The sequence below is a fragment of the Meleagris gallopavo genome, chromosome 8 (assembly GCF_000146605.3).
Source record: "Meleagris gallopavo isolate NT-WF06-2002-E0010 breed Aviagen turkey brand Nicholas breeding stock chromosome 8, Turkey_5.1, whole genome shotgun sequence".
Lineage (NCBI taxonomy): Eukaryota > Metazoa > Chordata > Aves > Galliformes > Phasianidae > Meleagris > Meleagris gallopavo.
In genome coordinates this window covers 29,977,505-30,004,664 of record NC_015018.2, presented here as the reverse complement: position 1 = coordinate 30,004,664, position 27,160 = coordinate 29,977,505, and the positions used below count along the sequence as shown (strand labels likewise).

The window sequence follows — 27,160 nt, the reverse complement described above, 5'->3', positions numbered from 1 at the left end:
TGAAGAGCAATCATCACAGAGCAGTTATTGGCATGCATGCAAACAATGTGTTTGTTTAGTGAGCCAAAAGTGGGAGGCCAACATCGTCCTATAAACTTGGCAGTGTAAAACTGAATTCAGGTTATTCATTTCCACAGTCTCATTTGCAGATGTGAACTGAGCACCGCTGGACTCTGCTCAGACCATTCACTGTACTATATGGAAACATCTTCTGGTTCTTCAGAAGTTTTTGCATTCCTCTCTTGATTAAATACATCTAAAATATGTTCCCATAGTGCTAGTGCTTCAGAATACCCATCAGTTACTGAAGCTGCCACATGTCTTGTGTGCTTTCTATTAATGATTCGGTAGAAGTGCTCGTTGGGGAAGCTGATGTTGGTAAGGAGTTGTGTTGGACAGCCGTAGGTGTTCCTCAGTAACACACTTGGTGCCGGTGCCTGGGCCTGCTTTGGTCCAAAGCTGCCTTTTCTCTTTGGAGAAAAACGTTTAAAAATGTTGTGATGACAAACATTTGCCCAAACAGTCTTTTGATCTTCAATGAAACTTTGAGGATTTCAATGCATTTGGTGCATTCCATACATTTGAGTACTCGTTTTTGTTCTTGTTACAGTTAATTGGCTGGTGTGTAAATATCAGAAAGGAACACGTGAGTAATTAGGGTCAGTGTGCAATTAGAGATTTCTGATTGTGTTCAGCTATTTGTTTGCTTTGCTGCTTGTTGCATTTGCCCAAGCGTTGGAATCAGTCATTGAATTCAGCACCAGTCAGCATTTAAGGAATGGAGAACCTTCCCTTCTGTGTATGGGCAACAGGTGAGAGCCTGGCCCAGAGCAGGGTAGAGCAGAGTGGGATAAAGCTGTTACAGCCAGAGGCATATTACATGTTGTATTGCTGAACATGACTGCTTTGTAGGGGTTGTTCCTCCTTCTGCAGCGTTCTCCTTGATGACTTTCCTTGTAGCTTCTCCCTTAAGCAGCATTATCTGAAGCCAGCATGTTATTTGCTGCTCTTATCAGGGTGGGTATTCATTCCCAGAGAACGTGCGTTAGCTGCTTGCTCGTTGCACAGGGAGCCCTGCTCCAGCTCGGGCTGAGCCATTAAAGGCACTGCTCAGCAAAAAGGCTTCTAGATCTAATTTAGATAAATTCTTTTATTGTATTTCAGAGTTCTTCTGCAATTATTTGATAAACGATGAAGGTTCTGTTATTGAAGGACCCCAAAGACAAAGAGTCGGGACCAGATCCATATGTGAAAGTGAGTAAACTTGAAAAAGTAAATGGTTGTGTCATTTTGCTATTAAATAACAGTATAGTTCTGTTCAGCAAGATAGGTGAACCTAACCAGATTCACTAATGATTAAGATGCCTTTGTATTTTAGCTGAGGAAAAATGTACTTGCACTGACCTCGTCATTTCTTTGAAACAAAAACTGCTGGAAGTGTATTTCAAGAATTGTGATTTTTTTTCTTCCCATAGGAATTAGGATTGTGTGGATTTGAAGCAACTTTGATTCCAGTTTTGTCATTTGAATTTGTATCTCTTGAAGACTTGTTTGAAAAGGTAAGTTTGGAGGGAGTCCAGTTGCCTTATTTTCAGCAGAGTTTAGGCCATGATTGCCAAGGTGCGGTGTCTTACTCTGAGTTAATAATACTGCTGCCCTTTTTAGAACCTCGTGTTGTTTTCCCACAAACAGAAGTCTGTCCTGTGATGTTATACACGATGAAAAGGATGCTGTCTGTACTCCCTAAAGACATAGGGTGGTTAGACAGGACAATAAAGCTTACAAGCAGTAGTCACAGGCATTGTAGCAAAAGAAAAGAGGACTGTTGTACCAGCTATACCAGCTACAGCTTACCTGAAGTTCACCCTTCCATTGCACCAAAGTCATGTACCTCATCTCTTAGGGTCAAGTTGTTTAATGGCTGTTCCCATTCTTTCTTCAGCTGTTGATTTAGTTCTCCTGTGCTGGAAAGGCTGGAAAGCTTTTGTGAGGGAGCCTACCTCGAGTGCCCATCTCCAGCAGCATTTCTCTTTAGTAGGTCTTGCAGTGTATCACAGCATTTACAATTGATGTGGGAACACTCGTGGGGGGTTTTTTAACCAGTCTTTTAGAGCAAGTTTGTGGTCCTACCTGTTTTCTGATCAGGTAGGGGACAAGCAGCAAGCAATCCTCTGTGTTACTGCTTGAAATGGCACTTGTTTTTTCCTGTGTGAGTATGGACTATCACATATGTCATTCATCCATCCCTCAGCTCGCGGCAGTGACAGGAAGCCTTACCTATTCCTGCAGAGTTTCAGCATTAATATCACACAGGAAAATATCCAGTAGTTATTATACATTCCTCTTATAAACCATCTGGCTGCTGATAGGAGTAAATAATTGCCCGTTTCTGTTATCTGTTGGCTGTTTTGTTGTTCACAAGGTTACAAGGAATTGACTGACTTATTTCTTTAACGTATTTGCTCGATTCTTAATGTGCTTCCTACATTTCCTATTTCCAAGCAGCTTTCTCATCCAGAGCGTTACGGGGGCCTCGTTTTTACCAGTCCAAGAGCATTAGAAGCCATCAAGATATGTTTAAGAGAGAAGAGTAAAAATGAAGGTAAGTGCCCATTCATATTCCTTGGTTTTTCTCTTTTGGTGTTTTCTGAAGTTTGTTTTTTTTATTTCACTCATCAGCAGTGTTTGGAGAATGCCTTTAAAAAAAAAAAAAAATTATTCTACCTCTTTTGACATCATAAAGGTCTTGTGCTGAATGGAGCTTCCAAGGGTCTGGCTTTTCTGTGCTTTATGCTGTTCTTAGAAATGAAAGGAAGAAGCTCTTGGTGCCAATTACCAATCAGCATGGGTTTCTTTCTGCAGTCAGTTGTGGTTACATTTGCTGATGCTAAGAATCATAGAGTAGAATCATAGAATCACAGAATAGATTGGGTTGGAGGGGACCTCAAGCATCATCAAGCTCCAACCCCCCTGCTGCATGCATGGCCACCAACCTCCCCATTTAATACCAGGCTGCCCAGGGCCCCATCCAACCTGGCCTTGAACACCTCCAGGGATGGACGGGGCATCCACAGCCTCTCTGGGCAGCTGCTCCAGCACCTCACAGCTCTTGAGTTCTTCAGAGCTGAGAACTTATTTAATGCATGTATGTTTAACATACAGTCAGATCTACTTTTCTCCCATGTGAGTTTCTTTATAGAGTACTGAAGTGAGCACCAATAGATTTTACCCCCTTATTGATGATCTCAGATTTTCTTTGTTCTTTATCTGAGCCTCTGATTGTAATCCTGCTGGTTGAAATGCTCTATATGAAATTTCCCACTTTGTGTGTTGAGATCTTTGCAGTGTACTCTTCTTCCCTAGAAGCTTTGCTGCCATTTAAACTTCTAAATTAATGCCAACGTAGAAATGAACGCAAGCTGCATACGATGTGACATAAGGTGAAGCATGCATTAAGAACACTATTTAACAAAAGCAGCTGAGATCTATTTACTCAAATCAAGCTTTTGAACATATGTTTTTGGCTGCTATTTACACGATGAAAAATACATTAAAAATTCGTTCTGTGAATCCAGATTTGCTGAAATGTGTGTTAGTGTATTAGTTGTTGGCATTTGCTGTATCCGTAGATTTGCACAGAAGTCCAAATACTCATTTAGCATTCATATTTTGTTGCCACGTGCTTAAACTTAATTTAATGTTTTACAGCATGGTCAAAATCTCTTAAACAACAGTGGAATACCAAACCAACATACGTGGTAGGAAAGGCTACAGCTTCTCTTGGTAAGCTGCAGATTAAGATGGATCAAGTTGGGACTCCAATTTCAGCTCATGTTTCTGTGATTCTGAGTTGTTCTTCTTGAATTCAGTGGAGTTTTCTTACTGTCTTTGCTTATAGTGGAAGAAATTGGCCTTTCTCCACAAGGAGAAAAGAGTGGAAATGCTGAAAAATTGGCTGAATATATTTGTTCAAGTAAGTATCTGAAATCTTCTACTTACATTAAGCTCATGTACCTTATTTCTTGTATATACAGTCGAGTGTATGCTGGAACAGAGCAGTATGTGTGGTCTGTGTCATCTTATATCTCTGGATTCAGATTCTGGGAATACCAGAATAGCTCTAAAAGGCCATAAACAACATTCTGAAATTCCTATCCAGGGTATTAATTCGCCTGACATCTTAGACTCTGCAGTTGGATACTAAATGACCCAGCAGACAAATGGTGTTGGGTTTTTTCTTAATTAAAGGTTAGAGCTGTAATGATCTGAAATTGCTGCTCGGTCGTAACGTGGAGATGGTTCTGTTTGTGAGCGTGCAGATTGTCAGTGAGCATGGGATGTCCTGGCAGAGCAGCTGGTGCTGGGGATGTCTCACAGCACATAATTCAGAGTGGATGAGGGGAACTCCTTTCCTCAGCACCAACACGTGGTTTCAGAGGATTCTGTTTTTCTGTACACAAAGAGATGGTTTGGAAGCAGCAGCAGCTTCTTATAGCCACCAGTGGGGAAGAAAATTGTATGTTTTACAGCCTTCTCCATAGAATATGTTACACCGAGGGCAGTTTCATACCAGAACACCAGCAGGCTATTTAAATTAACACAGAGCTGTAGCACTGCCATTATCCTTGTGAGAATGACTGCCTTTGAATACCCTTCAGTTTTAATAACCATCCAGCACATTTCAATCATTGGAGACTGCTTGTTGATAGATGTAATCATACTGGGTGATTTATTGGAGGCTGCCTGTTGATGCTCTCACCCTTTATCAAGTGGTTTGTAAGAACCTCTGTCTTTTTTTTTTTATTATTTATTTTAACATGATAGGCAAATGAAAGGAACAGCTCTAAATTTTTCTATCACTAGAATTCGTTGTCAGAATAAAAATAAAATCTGCAGCGGTGATAATCCTTTTGTTACTCAGGTGCTTTAATAATACCTTAAGTGGAATTAAAATAAAGGAATTTACTCCTAATTAAGCAGCCACATTGAGTCTCTTTACAAGGCAAGTAATTTTAGATTTATTGCAGTAATATTTGTGCCAATTGCTAATATGTGTTGACTCCAAGTAAGGTCTTCCCATTTTGTCTTTGCTGTTCTTCTCTTTGCTTTTCTTCTTTTGTTCTTAACATTTTCTCTGTATTTCCCTTATTTGTAGAAAAGGCAAACTGCACAAGATGTGTGCCGTTAAGTTCCTGTCCAAAAACATCTGAACTGGCTGTATTTAGTGATGAAGGATTACTGATAATATGGGTTTCAGTTTACATTGAAGTATATTTTCAGTTTCATTCGTTTCTTATCAGAACAGCCTTTATATTAAATATCTTAATATAATGAGCATTAAATACTTTAAGATAATACACTTAAAGCAGTCACCATATGAGCATCTGACTTTACAAGAGGCAGTAGCTGCAAAAAGCTGTTGTCTAAGAACAGATAATGGTGTTTGTTGCCTTTGGTACTGCTTAAAAGCTGAGGTCACAAACCAGAAAGGTCCTTCTTCCCAGATGGGCAAGGAGCATTCACATGCAGGCAGTGTAACAGCAACTGAGGTTGGAAGCCAGTTCCTTTTGAAAGGAAACGAGGATGTGTGGACACCCACTTCCAGTCTTCCAGCCTTGGAATTGGAACCATTTTTCCTTGGGCAAGCAAGAAAACACACCTGTAGATAGCCTGAAGCTTCCAGCAGAGTATTTCTGTCCTCTTCTCTGTCTGCCTGAAAGTTCTTTCCCTTAGAGAGAGCTGTTGTGTACAGAGTGGGCCTGAAGTTTTATGTATAAAAAATCGAGGAAGATTGTGTTTCTGAGAAGGAAGAGAGAACTTGCACAGTCCTTGTTTTCCTTTGTAGGGCGGCACGGGGAATAAAAATGCAGTTTATCTTTCATGAGATCCTTTTAGTCGATGCATTCGTATTAGTTATGGAATATTTTTTAATTTACATGTTGAGTAGCTCTACCCTCTGAATTGGGGATGCAGTTGCCTTGTGAGTGCTTTCAGTTACCTTAGGGCTGTGCTGGGGGAGAAGCATGCAGCACTTGCAGCAGCGTTCAACATTTGATACCTTTAAAGTGGATTAAATGCATCTTTATTAAAAAAGAAGTTAATGACAAGCTTTTGTTTGTGTATTTACAGGAGAGAAACCTCATTCATCATCTCTTCTTTTTCCTTGCGGAGCCCTGAAAAGAGAAGTACTTCCTACAGCGCTTAAAGAAAAAGGTTGAACTTCTCTTTGAGCCTCATAGCACTCGGTCTGTTAGGAGACAATTTGTACCCAACCGCTTTGAACCAAATTTGAATGAGAATGGAATTTTCTGTGATGTCGATTGGAGGATGGGAGTGCAGCCTTTCATAGAATCATAGAATGGCCTGGGTTGAAAAGGACCTCAAAGGTTATCCAGTTTCAACCCCTCTGCTATGTGCAGGTCACCAACCAGCAGAGCAGGCTGCCCAGAGCCACATCCAGCCTGGCCTTGAATTCCTCCAGGGATGGGGCATCCACAGCCTCCTTGGGCAATCTTTGAGGTTGGGATGCTGCTCACAGCTCCAGGACTTGGTGTAGTGCAGCTCGAGCAAGGTTACTTGCTTTTGTTCATCACCTTTGTTGTCATCCTTGAGAAGGAAGAGAAATTAATCACAGATGTGCTGTGAGACATGACAGTTGTCCTGGTGTGCTTCAAGGTCCTCCAGTTATAAAAGTTCTATTAGATCTTGTATAATACGCATAGAAAGACGTATGAATCCCTCATGTCCTTTTTCACAGTATCTTTTTAACCTGAAATAGTACTTTTAAAGTGCAAGTGGTACAGTAAGAACATTTTCCTGAAATAATAGTAATCAATGATATCCTGTTTGATTCCGAATGCCTCTTGTGATCCCAGGCATACCGCTGGAGAGCCTGACTGTGTACCAGACTGCCCAACACGAGCATCTCCAGCAGTCACTGAGCAGCTATTTCTCACAGCAGGTATTGGGTCAAATTGGAATTTCAGAATTTTTGAGGTCTGTGATGTAACCTAACAAAATACACCTTTCCCTTCCCTTCCAAAGGATATTTATTAAACAGCTTTATTTCTTAATTATTGCTGTTATTGTAATGTCTCTGGACAACTTTGCTGTATCTTATGAATCAGAATCCAGTAGTTTTCTGCCCTCTGTAGTCTCAGTGTTCCTCCTCTGATTATCCAGTTTATGAATATAAATCTAATTTTAAGTGTTTTGAATTCCAAGTGACATATGTATTGAGGTACACAAAGGCAAAAAAATCTAACAAATGTATCTGTTAAACTTTATTAGGCAAGGAGCAGTGCATAGTGAAAGATCTGAAGCTAGCAGTAATTGTTTTTATTTTGTCCAGGTTGACTTTCTGAATTTTCCACTCTATCTGTGCTTAATTGTGTTCAAAATGTAGCCTTTCTTTCTTGGGATAGTTTGGCTTGCCTGAGCATATTGCACATCTATTTAAAATCTATGCATTAATGCCTTGTTAAATTATACCTTGATTTTAAAATTAATTTTCAGGAGGTCCTAAAAGGCTCTGGCATGGTAGTGGGCATTTTCATAGAATCATAGGATGGCTTGGGCTGCAGAGGACGTTTAAGATGGCGTGTTTCCAACCCCTGCTATAGACAGGGACACCTCCCTCTAGCCCAGGTTGCTCGCAGCCCATCCAGCCTGGCCTTGAGTGCTTCCAGGGAGGATACATCCCCATTCTGAGTTCTTTTTGAGGAACTCCTTACTTGCCACAATTAGATTCACTGGTTTCAGTGTGAAGCTATTAAATCTGTTTCTCGTGGGCTTTTTAGTTGTTCCTAGCTGATGACTGAGGTTATCTATTTTGTGTATGGAGAGCTGATACAAAAAAACACAAGTGTTTCAGCACACTGTGAGACAGCGAGCAGCGCTGTGCTAAACCATCATTCTGCTTTCCAGGGGCTCAGGGCAGCTTCCAAGTCATGCACAGTAACACAACAGCAGATGTGCTTTGGGTACATCTCATGCAGGGTATTTTTCTGCTCAAACAGAAAATCATGATAAAGAAGGCACGTGCTTTGGGTTCGGATCTTGCAGAATTTTCTTTTGGCTCTCTTAAGGCCTTCTTGGGGGAGAGAAAGCCCTCTCTGTGATCTGCAGCTGTCAGGCATCGCCTCATCTTTGTCCCAGCATCTCTGGGTGGGCAGAACTTAGGGTAAAACCATATGAGCTGGGAAACTGAACATGGCCAGAACAGGCGTAGGTGGGAATGGATTTAGCGAAATAACTTGCTGAGTTTCCTTGCTAAACAGGGAAATGAGAAAAATTGCAGTACGTTTATCACCGAGTAGGCATGGGACAAAGTGTTTGGTTAAAGCCACACCTGAATTTCCGCGTTGTGTGGAGGTTTGGCAGACTGCACCACAGAGAGCCTCTGTTGGCTTAGCATCTGTTTCTCATTAAAAAAAACCCACTTTGTGTCCATATAGAGACATTTAAAGGGGTTGCTGTGAAAGAACTGATGCACTGCTGGAACTGAGAAAGCTCTGCCAACCTCTGCTTACTTTCGCACAGGGAATTCCAGCCAGCATCGTGTTCTTCAGTCCATCTGGTGTCAAGTTTTGCCTCCAGCACATTCAGAAGCTTTCTGGTGATTCTGCCAACCAAATAAAGGTATCTGCTCTTTTAAAATGGTGAAATGCAATAGGGAGTAAGCCTAGGTTGGGAGACCAAGGAAGAGGAAAGCTGTTGTACCCTTTCCAAACCTTCATTTTCTTGTGGAGAATACCAGGCTCTTTGTGCTTCTTTCTCTGAACAAAATATGTTAGGCAGTATTCACTGCAAAGTTCTGCAGTCTTGATTTGAGAAACAAATAATGGAGGTTCTAACATCATTCATAATTATGAATATATAACCATGCTTTTCGTTGCAACATAAAGAGGAATAAAAATGTCTTGTAGAGGATTTCTGAATCTTCTATTTGCATAAGAAATCATGATTTCCCCTGTGATGGGGAAGAAGAACATTAAGATTTGCAACTCATTATTTGAATTCAAATTCACTGAGCTGGTGCAGCTGTTGGTCTTCCAATTGAGGTCTAGCAGGGAAAAAGGCTGATTTTGGTACAGGGAAGGTAAAGCTTCAAAAGTTTATAAGGGTGGGAGAAATCTTTCCTAGGTACTTTCTAAACAGCCCAGCTGGTAGCTGACTTGTACTGCTGAAGGTCTTCAGTGCAAAGTGGTACAACAAACTGATTTCTGACAGCGTTAGCCAAGAAAGTAACTAATAAGAGCGGAGCCCGTGCCTGCTCACACTAATTCCAGCTGTAAACAATGTCATTGCAGTTTGCTGCTATCGGTCCAACAACTGCTGAAGCCATGGAAGCAGCAGGAATCCCAGTAAGCTGCACTGCAGAGAGTCCCACTCCTCAAGACCTCGCTGCTGGGATCCAAAAAGCACTTCGCCCACAGAACTGCATTTTATCTGAGTGAGAGCACAGCACGTGTTTGAGGCTGAGTGGTTCTCTATAGAAGGCTTTTTCATTTTGCAGACTTGTTGTCCTTCAATGAAGTATTGTCTGGGAATACACAATGCTGTCCTGGCAGTAGCTTGTGGGAGCTGCTAACATGGATCTCAGAAATCTAGAATTTGTCTAGCATGTCCTGAAGCCCCTTTTTCTGATGTGTGCAGTGTAAATATACTACCTGTGCACTCCCAGGAAACAAACTGAGAGGCTACACTGCATCAGAGTAATATATTGACATTTTGTGTTCCATGTTCACCTCAGGTATCTCCTAGTGCACAGGGTGAGGTTTCCACATCTCTGTGTGGTCAGTTTTTCCATGCACATCTTCTGTTGTAAAAGAAGATCGTACTTATGTTGAAGTATTTTCTGTTGCAAAGCTCATTCATTGTTCTCCTTCTGAAATGTTTATATTAAGAGGATGATTGTAGATTCTCAGTGGAGTAGGATAATTCTTGTACTGTTGCACTGAGTGAAGCTAACAGGAGGTCAGTTATTGACACATCCTTGCACTATGGAGTCTTAAAAAATAGGTTTTCATTTCTATTTCTGTAAAGAAGGATTTGTAAACAGAGAAATAAACTGGCTTATTAATAATGGTGTTAGAGTTGTCTGTTTGAATGTGGTTTATACTTTCACAGATAAACAATTAAAGAAGTAATCCTATTTAGCACTCATGCTACCTTCAATGCTGTGAAATTCATAGAAGATTTAAATCATAATACACTCAGTTATAATCCTTATGAAAGTCACTCACGTTGTTAGTGTAGCACTAAGGTTCATGGAATAACAGAGAAACCCTCCTTTGCTGTAAGTTTCTATTAGCTTAATTCTGAGCGTATGACCAGAATTTCCAATTAGGTAAGCAGCTTTGTACCTAGGATAAGAGTTAAACTGAACCCAATTATGTTAATATAAACAGAAATAACTCCAAGTTGTATATAAGGATTCATCAGTCAGATCAGGCACAGTAACACAAGCATTGTGCTTTATGGAGCAGTTCTGTTTCTTGAGATGAAATAGGATCTCAGAAGCCTACTAATTGCTGGAAGATACTGTTAAGCAGTGGGAGGAATATTTCATCATTAAAAAAGAGCCTCCTGAAGGATATTAGAATCGCTATGGAAACTGGATGTAGCTGCAGGACTCTGCATGGACATGCCCCCAAGAAGAGGAGAATGAGTAAGAAGCTGTTGCTGACCATCTCTACCACTATTTTCCCTCCCCCCACGCCCCCCTTAAGGACAATTTTAGTTAAGCTGTTGAACATTCAGATACAGCTGAGCAGTGTCATTACAAAAGTGTGCAGTACTGCTCATCTCTGCATTCAGAAATAAATCCACAGCAGATTGAGGACTTGGAAGTCAGTTCAAGTCCTCTAAAGGACCTCTCACAGCTGAAAGGGAAGATCTGCGTGAGCTAGTGCCTAGGGGCAGGGGAAGAAGGGGAGATGTGGTCTGTCAGAGGAGAGAGCAAGGACTGGAAGCTGAAGGCATCCACATGAGCTTGTGTTCCTACATGTTACATGGCAAATTCTTTTGTTATCCTAAGTCACATCTAATTATTTGTTTAATTCCTCAGTTCAGGCCCAGTTTCTTGTGGAAACACCTACAGAAATATCAGCTTCCATCAGCTCCATGTAATACGTACTTAGCACACTTAATGGGACACAGAGGCAGTGCAAACTGCTGTGTGACTCAGGTGACATGGCTGGATTTTGGATTCATCATGTGTTAACAAACAGAAAATGAGTACTAGAGCTTGGTTCACCATGCAGCACTTAGTAATATATTTCATTAAAGAGAAAAAAGGGAATAGAGTTGCAGCAATGGAGTGGCTTTTTATTCCTTTCCAGTCAGACCAGCTGATGCACAGGCCTGGCTCAGTTTTATCCAAGGAACACTTTCACAGCTGAAACAATTCTTCCCTCAGAGCTCACATGTCCCTGAGCTCTCCCCTGTTTGGAGCTTAGGAATTCATCTTTTTTGGAAGGCCTAGATAATATTCTTTGCAATGGGCCCTTAGTTACCAGCTTGTCCCTAGAGCACCACACAAAACTGTTCCCTGCAGACAAGTGTTCATCTAAGGAACAAACTGCTCTCCCAGCTGCTGGCTTTGCATTTCAAGTCTGCCTGTAGTATCAAGAAGCAGGAAATGTCCTGCTGTCTTATCCAACCACTGTAGCATTCTTAAAAAAGAGAAGGCTTGACTTTTATTAGTCATTTGGCACAGATTGCAGACCTGATCCATGTGCCTTGCTGAAATTCTTTAGTTCTGTTTTGTTACAGGAAAGCTAGAAGAGCTCACAAAGCTTCTCCCCAAATCACAGTAACAGACTTCACACGGTAAGAGTTGCAGGGTTTACTCTGCAGCCATGTTCTTAGACTGGCTGATAATCACAGTGTCAAATACTTAAAGCCCACAGAAGAGAAGCACACATTTGGTGAGTTCTGAAATCAGCAGGATGCAGGAATGTGTAAATGGTGCTCTGGAGAAAGCATGAATTTGGGCATGGATCTGTGTGGTGCAATGCCAATTAAACACAGCCCACGTCATCACCTGTCTCAGTTGCAGGAGAACCAGAGATTGCATTCTAGTCTTACACTGTTCTCTGGGACAGACCTTTTAGACTTGTCCTCTGGAAGTGAAAATTGCACTGAGATAGCCTGCTTTATCAGATCCAATCAGAGGGTTTCAGCAGGACTTCCCCTTAGCAGCAGGAACCTGCCAAGGCCAGCTCCATAGGAAATCTTTTGGCCGAAACCATATCCTTCTGCTCTCTGCCCCCAAGAGTCACTGACCTCAGCAGTCTTGCTTAGTTACCCCTCAGCTCTGAAGAAAAGATTGTCATGAACACACTTCTCACACCCCTCCACCACTGCCAAATTTCCTGACAATATCAATTTCAAGCACAGTGCTTTTTTACCTTGCTTTAGAAACCTGCTGTTCAATTCCCTGCAGCTTTCAGCTCAGGAGAAGCGAGGACAGCATAAGGGGTGGTAGATGTAGTCAGGTCCCAGGTGAAAAGCAGGGAAAGACACCAGAACCCAAGCACCTACTGTGCCATTTCATACAACTCACTCATTCAAAAGCAGAAGCTGCAGAAATGAGACACACACTAAGCCTCTCATTTTTCACCCCTTCACAAGGCATATTTCTTCTTTCAGGCTTTGTGCTTCATCTGAAAGCTCAGCTTTCTCCTGAAAACAGACTCAAAGATACAAATGTAAAACCACATCAATATTGTTAGGCTAAAGGTTTCTGTAAACTTTTTTCCCCTGGGTAAAAACAACACACCCCATACAAAAGCCACCAAAACCCTTATTTTGCATATGACACTGCCATTAAGAATCACTGCCTCCAAACAGCTTAAGTATTTAATTCAGTTTATGTCTGAGTTTTAGGGGGCTTACACACACACACACACAAAAAATGTTTAAATGACAATTACACACAATTTCTACCACCTCCTATCAGCTATACTTCTCATTTATAAGAGGAAAAAAATGCAGCATTTATGTTTTTCTAACTCCCAGTGCTTTTCAAATGGTTCTGCTGAACAGTTTACCTCACTGATAGAAGCATAACAAACAATGCAGTACAATTCATAGGTTTATTTAATAAATATTTATTTAAAAATATGCTTTTATTCACAGTTTCAAGTCTATTCTGGATCAATTCCAACACACCTAAGATCATTCACCTCCTGTCGCAAACGAAATACCAGCAATGGCAAATGCAAGAACCTTGCACCAACGCAAGGAAGGCACACGTTTTGTGCAGAAAAGTGACTGTAATGAGAGAAATGTATCCACGCATCCAACAGAAATCTCCTTGCACCATTTTGTTTCATGTTAAAGTACTCCAATAAAGCTTTGCTTACGAAGTTTCTCATTAAATATCAAACAGAGCAACTGTGAGCTTGTATTTCTACGCAAAATGTCTGCATTGCTGCAAAGCCCATTACCTTTAAGAGAAAAATTGTGCTTTTCTCCAAGATAAAAAAAAAGTTCAGTTTGTATCCAGAACCCCAACTTTGCATTTCAAACAAAGAAACGCTAATAACCAAACCACGCCAGAGTTATCACAGGTTCACAGGGAATTCCTACTCTTTCCCAGGTGTCCTGTGTTAACCACGCAGGCAGTATATGCTTATCACCTTTGATAAATCCAAATACCACATGGGAAAAAAATACCACTGATCCCATGCATTCACAAGGCACTGTTTCTGCTCTTTTGCAGCACTGAAGTCACTAAATTCCACCACTACTGGCTTCACTATTCTGAGACAGCTGCTCCAGCAGGTTTAAGATTACCTCTATTCTCTCTAGCAGGGTCATACTTTTGTTAGCAGTTGCACGCAACAGAAGAGAGTAAACTTGCTTGTTTGTTTTAAGAGTGACTTCTTCTTCATTAACCCCCCTAAAAAGAAAACAAATAAAAGCTGTTAACCTGACCACAATATTTTATTCTACAAATTATCAAAACAATTATCAAATAATTATTATTTCTTTGAAACAACAAATCAAAGCATCAGCTATGTGAAGTCTTACTTCTTTAGCTCTCATTTCCTGGCATTTCACAGCATTGCAGCCAGAGCCTCTGCTCATACTGCAGGAAGGATAAGGAGTTCCAAATGTCTTCAACTCCAGTCTGGCCATTTTATTAACTTCACACTGTAAACCCTCCAGTCAGTGTCAGTGTGCCAAATCCCTGTACTTTTGTCAGAGTTTGTCTCATCTGATCTGGCTAAAAGCCAACGGACACCTGACTATCCTTCAGATGCCATTTGCTCCTGGGCAGTTGCCTGCTGCTGCATTTGCCACAGCCCAGCCCTGCTTACCCACTATGGACATTTTCCTGTTCAAATCTAAAATCCATGACTTTACCATCCTTTTCTTAATGTAAGTGTCTGGAACTTATTTCTGTATTTTAGAGACTTTTCCATGCCAATAGCTTTCCACAGAAGAGCTTTTTGCCAGTCTGCAGTTTAATGTCCCATCGATTTTCTCCGTTTGACTGAAAATAACTTATCAAAGAAAAGCTGGCCTACTACTTCAGCATTGCCACTCTCCATTTAACATCCAAGACTAATAAATAAATGACTTGAATCAGAAAAAAAAGAAAAAGAAATGCTACTATTAGCATTACAATTAAATCAAGTGTGCATGCAAGCAGCAGTCAGGTTAATTGTGAATACTCAGGGAGTTACAAAAAAAGGTAAAGCAAATTAAATTTACGACATTTGGCAGAAATCAGATTTAATTATAAAACAGAACAGGTAGTCAATAAAAAGCCACTGAAATGCAAAGTATTTCCAGGATAAGTTACAAGAATTCCCAGAGCAAAGTATTAATTTCAATTACTTTTTCCTCTGATTTACACAGCCCAATTCAGTTGCGCTTATGCATTTAACTTCTGGAAGGTAAAACTGATTTCATTCAGTTTTATTGCTAGTCTGCAAGTTTCACTATCGACCATCAGTTTTTCCCACATGTTCTGTTCTCTGCCAAAGCACATCTAAGGCCCTGCAAGAGCATCTGTGGGTGCTCATTTCCTCCCTTTCCAGTCTGCCTGTTATTAAAACAGAAGACAGACGTTTTCTCTTTCTGTAAAGCAGAACTAAGGAGACACACACACACACACCACTTACACAAGGTACCAGAAAGGTTTAACAAAAGGTTAAGCAGAAGACAGTGCTAAGCTGAGCCTCAATCCACCATTGTTCAAAGAAGTTTAAGATGTTACAGCAGCTCTCTCGTTTCACCTCAGTATAATCTGTTCCCTATATGAAATCTTCAGCAGGAAACCTCATTCATGAGAGACTCCACGAGAAGCAATTGTTGCACAACACTTAGCCAGACCATAAAATGATGAGAATAGCTGAGTCAGTTACTTGGGGCAGCTGCATAGTTACATACAAGCTGTACTTCAATCCTTTGCATTTTACATATTCAGATTGCCACCTTGTGGAAGCTTTTCTGGAAGTGAACACACCTAACAATGTACCTAAACCACTGCTAGAAAGGCACACAGGCTTTCTTTCAGTCTCATCACTTCCCACTTAGCAGGCTCCTACCAGCAAGCAACTTACTGTGCAAGATTATTCCATTTCACAACTTCCTGTAGCAAAACAGCAGTTAGCATCAGCACTGTTTCAAAGTGACAAACAATTAACAACTTCCAACAATTCTCTAATGCCTCATTTTCATAAATTAACTTTGTTACAGTAGAAAAAACAACTGTATGCCACTGTAACCTCCACAAACACCATATCTGCTATTAAGGGGAGGAGGGGGGAAGGGAAAGGGAAGTGTTCTCTGGATCCTAAAAACAATAAATACGTTCAGATTTAACCAATTGAAAGAACAGCAATATAAGGAATTAGACTGTCACAGCAGATCACAGCAGTAGCAAGACTGAAAACTGCTTCTTAGCTCACTCCATCAGCCATTAGAAAGCTAATGCCAACAGGTATCTTCCCCATTTACATCCTTCTGCTTACAGCACTACTAGTCTGCCTGTGTTTATACTGAAGAACTGTGTGTGCTTACCTATGCTGCCACTAGTACATTTTATTATCAAGATAGATCTAATCACCAGTAGTACACAGCAGTTTTCCCCCTCACTAACTTCCAAGTGCCTTGCCACAGATGAAGACTGATGCCAATAAAACAAAGGACCCTTACCATAGTGAACAATTACATGTTAAATTAGTGTATAAATAGAGTCAGCACAGTGACAAGTAAAACAGCCAATAGTCAAGCCATTCTGTTCAATTGATGCCCATGGAAGTATATTCTATGAAGGATAAGCTTCTATGAAGGATAAGCTAGCTATCACAGAGCACTGTATTGTGCTTCTCAGATAAGCTTGTAATAGTTATTTCTTATTTGAAAAGAATCAGTCCAATTTTGTCCACTCAGTCCTGGAATCCTATCAGCAAATTAGAGGAAAAAACTTCTCAAAGTGAAGGTCACTCCCTCAATTGCACCCAAAAACCACCAGCTTGCACTCGTAAGAGTACATAGTTTGTACAGACTTACATATTCAAATCACATTTATGTATGCATATCAAGGTTTAGCTTACCCAGTTTTCTTTTTTGTTGAAGTTAACAATTTAATAGATTGGAGGAGAAGGAATGACATTCTAGACTCAAAAATACTAAGCAGTTTCATTAATTCTTCCTTGTTAAGGGCAGTGGAGGACTCGTTAGGTGATATACTCTCAGCATTACTCTCACCCTTGCTTATCTACAAAAAGAAAAACACAGGAAAACATGTCACTTGACTCCACAATTAGAAAAATGGTACTCAGGTCAGATGACCATACTTAGCAGGTTAGCTTACTCTTTACTGGAGTGGCACCAACATCACAATTACTGTGACTTCATGGTTATGAGGCCTCAGTAAGTCACTCTGCACACAAGTTATGACAAGTGCTTATGTTAAATCTATGCACTGTAATATTTAATCATAAAAAAAACCAGGAAAATACAGACTTGAATAGTCAACCTGTCACTCAAATTGTTAGAAATTTTATGAATTTCAGCAGCATTATACAAATGTCCCTCTTTTAATAAAGAGGGACAAAAAGGATCTGAACACAGAAGATCTGAGCACAAAGAAAATAAAAGGAAGACAATTCTTGGAGAAATTTCTAGTTCTGAAGCGCTGGGGGAAGAGGTGGAACTTTTGACACCACTCAGAGAAAGGCAAGTTCTAGATGAAGTTTTTCCATCCACTTCCACAGAAAGGTTGGAAGTGAATTGCAGGAGGTTCCACTTCTGTTCAATTTAACTAAGTTGACTGAGAAGTAGACAAGCCATAACTTAATTGCTAACTGACCACTTTTATATGAATGCACAAGATTTGTGGGAGCAATCAAATAACTTGATTTTCATTTACCTGCTCACTCTCTGCTGCAAGCTCTTTTCTGATAAGCTGGAACGCACACTTGGTTTTAGCCATTATATCCAGGGCCCCAAACAATGTCTTTAACTTCCCAGCACTGCTGTTCTGACCTGAATGGGGAAAAAAATAATCAAGGACACTATTAACAACTCATTCTGGATTGCACTTTTTATCTCCACCCAATGATTTCAGAGTTCACATGAAGTGTACACCCCAGGCAACTGAGGAACACTATGATAAAAATGCCTTTCTTCTTCCAAAGGGGACTGCATTCTGAGAAGTGTGTTACTCCTACTCAAATAAATTTATTTAGAAAGGAAACGAAACAGTTAACAGCATTTTAGAAGACTATTGTAGGAAGACAGACTTACTTGCCATCTGGAATTCTGCAAATGCCACTCTTTCCAATTGCACACGGAGGAGTTCACAGGGTGCATCCTTCAAGAGCTGAAAGAGTCTTACTGCTTTACTGTAATGAAGATCAGCAAGTATGCGATGTTGTTTCCTCAAATGCTCATCACCAACCTGGTCTCAGAGCAGGGTACATAGTAAATGCCAGACAATTAATATGTTTTGAAAGAATCCATTAGAAAAAAAAGCTTATGGAAAACCAAGAGGTTCAAACAATGGTTCTTCATCTCACCTCAAAATGGTTCAACTAAACCAAACCAGCGCACTCACAGAATCCATCACTACCCTAGCTATGAATATACAGTAACTTCAACGATAATATTAACAAATTCATGTTAAGTAGAACCAGAAACCACCACCCTCCAACATACCCCAAGAAGCAACATGCAAGTCTACACTCAAGCATTAATTAATCATTAGCAGATAGCCTCCTTATAGAATGTTTGCAGAAGTATCAGGAGAGTCACTTAGAAGCAAAATCAAACTGAAAATATTTATCGTCAATATGAGTATGGGAAACTACTCAGAACAGACTGAACCATAAAGCCAAAACACTCTGTAAAGGACAAGGCTGATGCACAGGAATGACACAAAGTTGCACCATGGATTTTAGGAAAATAATCCTTATCTTGAAGGTGGACAAACACTAAAAAAGCCTTCCTAAAGAGGTGGCCAATGCTCCTTGCATGTCAGTGTTCAAGAGGCATTTGGACAGTGCCTTTAACAGCTGCACTTTAACTTACACCTGGGCCTGAAGTGCTCAGGCAGTTGGACTAGACCTCTGAAGATCTCTTCCAAATGAACTATTCCATGCACAAGTAACTGCACTTCACACTGACAAGCCAGCTCACATTTCCCAGTTAAGTCACTTTAAATAAACATATTCCAACTACAGTTAAGAGGATAAATTTCAGCCTCTACAAATATTACACACTAAACATGGAACCTATACAGAAAAACCAAACAGTTTGTGTTAGCACCTGGTTTCTGAGGCAACTGTGGTACATTGAAGCAAGTCTGTGGTGGATGGTTGCAGCACGATACTGGCAGAGAGGCTGCCGTGGAGACACTGTATCAACATCACAGTACTTCAAAGACTTCATCATGGCTTCACTGACTTCCTTCTCTATCTACAAGGAAGAAAACCATGCAGTGGTGTTCCAGTTTGAAAGTAATCACTTAACGTGGACTTGGAAGGGTTAAACATGTTTTTACAATACAAGACTGAAAAATCTCTATATAACCAACCATTTTATGATTTGCAGTAGCTACTTTAAACTTTCATTAGATTACAAAGATTTTATATAAACTATTCCAATATCACCTTGGCTTGCCTGTCCATTTTTCAAGAAAACAGCTTATTTTAGTAGATGCCACAAATCCTCTCCATTACCTGTTCCTGAGCCTTCCTAGATAATGGAGCATAATCCTGCTGTAGAGTTGCCATAGTGAAGTAAGTGGTAGACAGCTCCCAGTTCACAGAATCCCAAACAGCTGGATGCATCTCTCTCTTGCCAAGAGATCTTAGTGCTTTCAGATAGTAGTCAATAGCCTACAGATTATAAAGTATATATATGAGCAGTAACTAGACATTCATAACAACTAAAATTCATTTCTTTTTACTTGAGCTGAAAGGAAGCGTTTCAAAATACCTTTGCTCCTTCACCAGTATTTTTCTTATACTCATTCTGATTAGAATTTTAGTCTTGACTTACACATCAGAATAAAACAAAGTTCCAAAAGGACACACTGGCCCTAGGTAAGTTTTTATTCCCCAGATGTACTAACAGAAGAAATCACTGATTCTAAGCATTTGCTTTATTCTACATAATGAACATGATTGAAAACCATTATCTTGGGGCAAAAGTTCAGTGCCTGCTACTTTACTTATTTTTACACACTGAAAAGGAAGCATTCAGGTATGCCATACTTTCCATTACACTTAACTAACACGAAGCCAGAAGTTCCACAGTCCCTTATCAATCTTGCCAACTGCTGTACCTAGATAAATCAACTTCTCCATCCCAGCACCTTCATTATTTAAAGGATTCTAAGCTGCTTATGTAAATTTTGTGTCAAAAGACAGAATAGGGTATGGGCCATTGTAGAAAGTAGTGTTACCTTATTATAATAAAGGGCCTCTTCTGGAGAAAATTCTCTTTTGAAGTCACCTTCAGCTGCACAGTGAGCTTGAGCACAAATTCGCATGAGCCTTCCTGTGTTGCACAGCAGGAGAGCAGCATTGGTGGCATCATCAATTGACTCAAAGTTCTGAATGCCTTTTTCAAAGCAAGAGAAGCTTTTCTTCCACAGTTGCTGCTCTGTTGTTGATACGTTCTTACTCACTGAAGTTAGAACACAAGGCTTTCCATTAATGCAAATTCTTCAAGGACACCAAACAAATGTTTGTTTGTTTGTTGTGCTAGTTTTTCCTCAGACTTCTAAAGATGCCTTTTTAGAATTTACATGTGGTAAAATACTCTGAACACCCAAATTCATGGAAAATTGTAGCAAAACAAATGAAAATCTGTTAATACCTGAAGTGTACTATTGTACATAGCATACATCAAAGAACTGGGATAACACGGCACACCCAAGAAGGAAATTAGAAGTACAATTAATAAGAGCTTTTCCCCCCTTTCTGGCAGTGTTCAGGATATTAGTTACTTCTTTGAACTTGGAAAATGAAACAAAGTGATTTTCACAGACAAGCAAAATTCAGCATTAAGGCTGCTATTCTGGCTCAATAGCAGTCCTACAAAAACATGGAAATGAGGAACAGCCACCAAACTAAAAATCTAACCCATAATTCTTCAGCCATTAGTCAGACAAACACAGCAAGTATTTAGGAGACTGGGGCTGCTTACACTGAACCACCAGCATCAACTTAGTTTTAGCTTTAATAACTAGTGCTTCTAGACAAGATATTGTCTTCTTTTTAAAAAAGAAAAGCACTAAGTTTAGAAAAACAGCCTTTCCCCCCCCCCCTTTCTTTCCAGGGCATTCAACACACTTCAAACAAATTTCTCCACATCTGTGGTTTCCACTATTCAGCTTAGGCTCAATTAAAACAGTGCATAAATCATAGTAGTCTGTAGATTATTTACAATGGACATTAAAGTTGCACTATTTTTCTAAAAATGATACTACAAAGTTATTTAAGTGTCATCTTAACATTCAGAAATGGTCAAGACTTCCTTCACAATTAGTGAACATAATCATTTTTCTTGGTCAATGGAACAGCATACAGTAACAAGCAAAACAAGAATGCTTACCCACTCTCTCAGTCTGCACAGCAGCAGCCTGATTCATGTAAAATACTCCAATTTCATTCCTGATATTACCCATCCTCTTCAGCACCTGTATATGCTGCTCAGGATTTTGCTTCTTCAAGTTACTGAAAAGTAAGATTTCATAAGCTGCTTCGTAACATTTGCAGCTGACTGAAAGTTGGCATTCCAAGTCTGTAGACAAGTCAGTAGCCCAGGCAAACACTAAACAAAACAAAAAAAAAAAACACAACAAAAAACCAGAATGCCTCCATGTCAAATAGCATTTCCAAGTAAATCCAAGCCTCTGACAGTACAGAGAAAGTCACCCAGTAAGATGACCAAGGATAAGGCCTTCATTGGAACGATCCCACAGTTCTCACACACAAGCAGGATCTACCCAGGACACAACTGATGCCTTCAGCTCATTTACAATTTCAGGCATGTCATACAATATTTCAATAACTTATTGTGTCTCTCATAAGAAAAGGTGCTTTCTCTGATTAGAGCAGAAAGAGGCATAACCAACTCTCCTCTGGAACTGATACTGCTGCATGGATTGGAGGAAGCGCAGCAAAGTGACTTATGTCTGTCACACAGACAAATTACAACAGTTACCTAATAGCTGTGCCATACCTTGGCAGCTGGATTCTCTATGAAGGCTGTGCAGTATTTCCTGATCTTCCTTTGTCTGGTAGTTGTATTCTTCAAGGTACGCTGCTCTGTTGTTGGCATTTTGAGCGAGCATTAATTGGATATCTCCACAAAGCGTTAAGCACTGACAAAGAAACACTAGCACCTCAGGAAGCATGCTGGCAGAGAGACAGCAGTAAGTATCTAAAAGAAAAGAATCCCACAGGTGAAGGAGAAGGAAGGAGAGAATTGCAATTCTTAAGTTTTGACACAGACTGACAGCGTCATTGGTTTTATGTTACTTCCCACATTTATCCCCTGTATCCAGACAACAGGTGCTCTTCTGAGAGTAACTAACCTGTTTTAAAAATCACACTTACTCTACACAGCTGATGGCTTAGGAGTAGTGACTACTTTCTTAAACACGTGCATCAACTGATTACAAATGCTCATCTCAGATTTCTAACTTCAACCAGGGAAAACTGCATTTCAGGATTAACTTGAGTCAGATACAGTCTAAAATAAACAAATTTTCAAGCATTGCAGTTTACATTTAAGTCCTCCCAAGACTGAAAATCTACACATACTGATGCTTTGTATGTGTAGATTTTGAGAGATCAAGCATTCTTGCTTTGTAACGGCTTTACCACCCCACCAACTCACCTCCTACAAAACAGAAGCAAAAAACAGTACTAAAGCTTTAAGTGTACACCATTTTCTGATTACTTAATATCCTAAACAGCCTCCACTCCCCTCACTTTCCTTGGATGTAACTCATTTTAGAGGTGCATTTAATTCAGCTGATACTTTGGGTGAACATTTAAATGAAAAGGGAGCCACCAGGTATCCCCAGAAAATCAGCATCTGTTTGCAGTGACAATACTAAGAACACAGAAGGTTACCTCTGTGTTGCCACTAGGACTGAATGTTCCCAGCTTTAGTGCTCAGAAATTTCAAGTCTGTGATCTAAGTTCTCCCACCACATCAAAATGGTAGGAGCCTTCTACCCAAGTGGTGATGAGTGAGTTATTCTCACCACCTCCTTCTCTCCAGAAGGATGAGCTAGACACTTAGTTTAACTAAATACACAGGCATATAAATTTGTCACTGCATGCCACTAAGGTAAATCATGCACACAGGTATTTGATGTTGTGAAATGTGTCAATACAGAGGTGACAACTCCACTAACTTACCATGACACTGTAAAGCCAGCTTGATGTATCGTAACGCTCTCCCGTATTTCTGTAGAATCATAGCAGCATCAGACAGGACATAATAAGCCTTTGATGATTTCAGAATGAGCTGGAGTTTCATTTTATATTGCCACGATCCAGGAATCATTCCTGACTGACTGGAATGCTTATCCTTCTGAAATGAGCCCACTGTAACAAACAAAGCCTCCTCAGTAAATCTCATTTCCATAAAATACACCAGAGGTTTGACCCAACTTCAGCAGACAGACAGAATGTAAATAGCCACATTACAGCTCTGCACACTAGACTCTGCCAATTTGCACAGTACTGTGTTTTTCATCTACAAAATAGACCCAACATTTGGAACCTTTCCACTTATCTCACCTGAATGCCTTGTATCTGAATACAAAGAGTACAGTGCCGATGCAGCTAGACTCCAACATGCTCAACAGCTTCTGAAATGCAAGTGCAACAACCAAGCCTACTCCTTTTGGTAGCAGGCATGATTTGTGATGAGTTCTGCCAAATCCTTATGATATTTGTTTTATTTCTGTATTAACTGCCTCAAACTAAGGAATTGTCCAGCACTATAGGAACTGGAGAATCTAATCATTCCTGCAAATAAAATCAAAGAAATTCCTACACCAGTTCCAAGATAACCATCAGCGTAAGATCATGGTTCTGCCTTCGATGCTGCAGTGATTATGGAAGCAGAAAGCACTGCTAGGGAATTCAAGCACGTTAGAAGTTCTCATGCCAAAGGACAGAATTTTGTTGTCCTGACCAGGAGGGTTGAAGCAGAATAAGCAGCACACACTATGAAAGCACACAGAATCGAGGCTTTTGCTTACAGCTGAACCTACAAGACCTGACTTGCAAACTGACAATCCTTATTGAGTGCTAGAAAAACTGCACCTTCAAGATAAAAGAAATTAAAGCTACAGAATACTCATATACTGCATGCACATAGCATTCAGAAGTGGTTCTTTTCAAATTAAAAATTCAAGGACTACTTCTCTTTTCAATATGTACGTAAGCATACACCAGACAAACTCCATAATCTGCATTACCAAAAAACACCACAAAAAACCATAGTTGGGAAACTAAAATTTCTCCCTTAAGCTTGAGTTACTTTTCTCTAGGTTGAGTTCAATCATTATGACCCAAATGAGTATCACCATTGCTATCTCAAGGAAGAACTGCAGTGCAGATCCAGAAATCAAGTAAAGTCTCTTTTGAGATCTGTGCAATATTTATCTCCCACACTTTCCAAGAAACTCATGCTTCTAAATAAAAAAGCAAGCAGCTGCAATGTGTCATCAGCTCCAAAGAGCAAAGGCAGAAGACAGAGCATGGCTGCATTACAGCTGAAATCAGCACACTGTTCTTGTTGAGCTGACCTCAGTACAATTTTGCAGCAGATCTCCATACAAACAAATCACACACTCCATATCAACAGTACTGGGCAGAATTTCTGCGAGCTCAACACAGTGCAGCTTTCTAATAGGGACAGTATATTATGTGGTCAAGTATCTGATTAAAAAAACCTAGGAAAATATATTTATATCCCAGTTCGCTGACATTCATGAGAATCATAGAAGTGGAAGACAATCATTTAATTGCTCTGACGCTTAACTCAAAACTGATCTTGCTCATTTAAGGATATAAATGAGAAAAGGAGGAAATAGGAAAGATTGAGGAATTGCAAAAATATACTCTATTTTCTTTCTGACATTTGCACAAGTAAAGTCCTAAAAAGGACTCATCACCTTGCAGAAAACTCTTCTACTTTCAGAATAGGAGTCCTTCCTATTCCCTTTTATGATTCCAGAGCTACATGAAGTAGACAGAAGCTTCTTCTTCAAATATCTAAACATAGTAAAAACACCTGTCTTTCCTGCTTCCTTCCATGATGTAGAGCTATAGGAAAAAATGAACGTTGAAATCCTGTTTAACTTTATGGTATACATGACCTATAACTGTAATGCACCTGTACATGTAATATCCAGCAGTAAACACGAGGGGAAATCTGTCAGAAGTGAAAAGCTCTTTCACAAAGCTTCCAAATCATACACACACAAAAAAGGATACTACAAAACTAAACAAATTAAAAAAAAACCCACACAAAAACAAACCCAACACACCCCCCACAAACAACTCACAGCACTCCTCACACTACATCCAAAGCACAAACTACTAAGCCCTTGTGGAAATCATGTGAACTAAATAAGGCACAGTAGCATTATGTGTTTACTAAGAAAAGATGCTCTGATATGCAAAATATCCCAAATACACCATTCATATTTAAAGAGGAACAGACTATGGCCTCCAATTTTGTTTTTATGCTCTGTATTTTCTCTTGCTTATACAACAGCATAATTAGCAGCACACAAATACGCTGTTTTGTCAATCAAAATGAAGTGGCAGCAGTTTGCTTGGTACTGGAAAGGTCTTATTTGCACAACAATACAACTTACTTTTGTCTAAAAATAAGGCCATCTGTTTTTCCAGACACTCAGGACCACCACTGGTGGATTCATCCTCATATTTCAATGGGATTGGTGTGCTGGGGTCAGCAGCAGGAAGGTCACTCTCTTTTTTAACACTGCTGTCAACAGACTTCAAGCCCTGCAAGAAGAATTGCCTCAATTCACTTTCGAACCCATACTCCACAAATACACAACACATGAGGAACTGTACAGTGAACTCACTGTACAGTTATTTGATAGGGAACTCACCTCCAGGACGTAGCTAAGCACAAGCCTGCAACGTTCTTCAGCACCATGGCAGACAGGAAATGCACAACTAGGCTTGATTGAGGGCACAGCAGGGAAAAATAACAAAAACAGAAGAAAGAAAAGTTCAAAGTATTTCGTACTTTGGCTATAAGAAACAAAAGATTGCAAGAAAAAAAAAGCTTGATAACAAAACAATTGATCTCCACATTGAAAAGCATCATGGTATTTCTTTTTATTGTTTCAGACAGCAATTCATACCTGGTCATCACTACAGGATTTAATTTAGCATCTATGCATGGTTTCAGTAAGCTTAAAGAGGAGGAGGAAGAACAGATGTTTCTACACCATAACAGTAGTTACAAAAGCACACACAGACTGTTTGCAGTGCAGACTCACAATCCAAAAGCTATTCAAGTCAATGCAAGAGCTATTTAGTCAAAGCAGCACTTCACCTTTGAAGGGTTCAATAGTTTAGGGCTGGGTTTTTTTCTGTTTGTGTTTGTGGTCATCTACAGTTCTTAAACGTGGCCACAGTTTATTCGTGTCACAACAGCAGATTTTTTTTTTTGTAGAGGACCTCAAATTCTATGAACAGCTAATGAAAAAGCTGACTGAAGCATGAGGCAGAGGAAGTAAAACAAAAAATGAAAAGCCACAACTGAAGAAAAGAAAGCACATGATGACAGCTTATGACAAAACTAACAAGTAACTGAATTTTGCAGTACCAATTGAAGCTTTCAAGAAATTCCTTAAACAAAAACCCATAAGTTTACTTACACGTATTCGATGAACAGACTTGTATTTTTCTGGTACTGATAACTCTCCTACAGATTTTATTATAGCCACTGCTTTATTGTCATCTGGTGGATCAGAACTGTTACTGTAAGAACCATTTTCATCGCTGTCTGGCATTTCTTCCTCTTCTTCACTATAACTTTCATCAGAATTTCCGTTTATAGGGAAGTCTGTATTGTCCTCTTTTTTAGGCTCATCCAACTGAAAGAGCTCTGACAGCATGAAGTTTGCTGAAGCAATAATCTTTTCAAAAAAGGAAAAAGAAAAACCACGGATGTATTTCCATGTAAAAATTCTCTTTTAAAAGGCAACAGCAATATACTTTCACTTAGAATAAGGAGTAAACAGTACATACAAATAGATATTTGATAATCTGCAAGTACGGCCTGTATTCTCACCTTGCCTGAGCACGGAATGTTTAAACAATATTTAATAAACAAGTCAAAGGAGATGGCCAGCTAACCACTGTATGTGCTAACAGAGCAGGCAGTCAAGCTCACCCACACTTGTTTTTACCCACCTTACAGATGCAGATGAATTATAAACCTCTCCAAACTTCTAGAAAGCGACTTGCCCTTGTGCCTTCCACCAATCTAAAATTTGCTTTAGAAGACAGCCCTTTCAGGGCCTTTGCCTCTTGTTTAGCAGAAGAGGACAAAGGTAAGAATTAGGAAATAGGGCCACCCTGTCCCTTTGAGTGCCATTTTAAGTACCTTT

General features: G+C 39.9%; 2 protein-coding genes across 3 annotated transcripts; one reads left to right on the top strand and one right to left on the bottom strand.

The window, feature by feature from the left end:
- The first annotated feature begins 640 nt into the window (after nucleotides 1–640).
- Nucleotides 641–10,104, top strand: UROS (uroporphyrinogen III synthase). Of its 2 annotated transcripts, none has more exons than XM_031554532.1 (9): nucleotides 641–659; nucleotides 1,165–1,254; nucleotides 1,476–1,559; nucleotides 2,506–2,602; nucleotides 3,899–3,973; nucleotides 6,130–6,213; nucleotides 6,876–6,961; nucleotides 8,542–8,640; nucleotides 9,312–10,104. In XM_031554532.1, the coding sequence occupies exons 2-9, from the start codon at nucleotides 1,192–1,194 to the stop codon at nucleotides 9,456–9,458; spliced, it is 735 nt and encodes a 244-aa protein (XP_031410392.1). In that variant the 5' UTR covers nucleotides 641–659; nucleotides 1,165–1,191; the 3' UTR covers nucleotides 9,459–10,104. The 2 variants fall into 2 exon arrangements, with proteins under 2 accessions (XP_031410392.1, XP_019473416.1); XM_019617871.2 differs by lacking the exon at nucleotides 641–659 and adding an exon at nucleotides 3,709–3,783.
- A 2,998-nt stretch (nucleotides 10,105–13,102) lies between these two features.
- Nucleotides 13,103–26,702, bottom strand: EDRF1 (erythroid differentiation regulatory factor 1). Its single transcript, XM_010714851.3, has 13 exons — nucleotides 26,426–26,702; nucleotides 25,649–25,720; nucleotides 25,388–25,538; nucleotides 22,911–23,099; nucleotides 21,721–21,921; nucleotides 21,091–21,309; nucleotides 19,937–20,160; nucleotides 19,209–19,367; nucleotides 18,796–18,945; nucleotides 17,776–17,929; nucleotides 17,399–17,514; nucleotides 16,581–16,744; nucleotides 13,103–13,912 (listed from the first exon to the last, which is right to left on the bottom strand). The coding sequence occupies exons 1-13, from the start codon at nucleotides 26,663–26,665 to the stop codon at nucleotides 13,744–13,746; spliced, it is 2,208 nt and encodes a 735-aa protein (XP_010713153.1). The 5' UTR covers nucleotides 26,666–26,702; the 3' UTR covers nucleotides 13,103–13,743.
- Between the last annotated feature and the right edge of the window lie 458 nt (nucleotides 26,703–27,160).

Coding starts and splice junctions, on each gene's coding strand:
- UROS (XM_019617871.2), top strand. CDS start 1,192: ATGAAGGTTCTGTTATTGAAGGACCCCAAAGACAAAGAGTCGGGACCA. Junction 2,603..3,708: donor AGAGAAGAGTAAAAATGAAG/GTAAGTGCCCAT, acceptor AATGTTTTACAG/CATGGTCAAAATCTCTTAAA. Junction 3,974..6,129: donor GGCTGAATATATTTGTTCAA/GTAAGTATCTGA, acceptor GTGTATTTACAG/GAGAGAAACCTCATTCATCA.
- EDRF1 (XM_010714851.3), bottom strand. CDS start 26,665: ATGCTGTCAGAGCTCTTTCAGTTGGATGAGCCTAAAAAAGAGGACAAT. Junction 23,100..25,387: donor GGCCTTATTTTTAGACAAAA/GTAAGTTGTATT, acceptor TGTTTGTTACAG/TGGGCTCATTTCAGAAGGAT. Junction 17,515..17,775: donor TGCAGAATTCCAGATGGCAA/GTAAGTCTGTCT, acceptor TTCCCCATTCAG/GTCAGAACAGCAGTGCTGGG.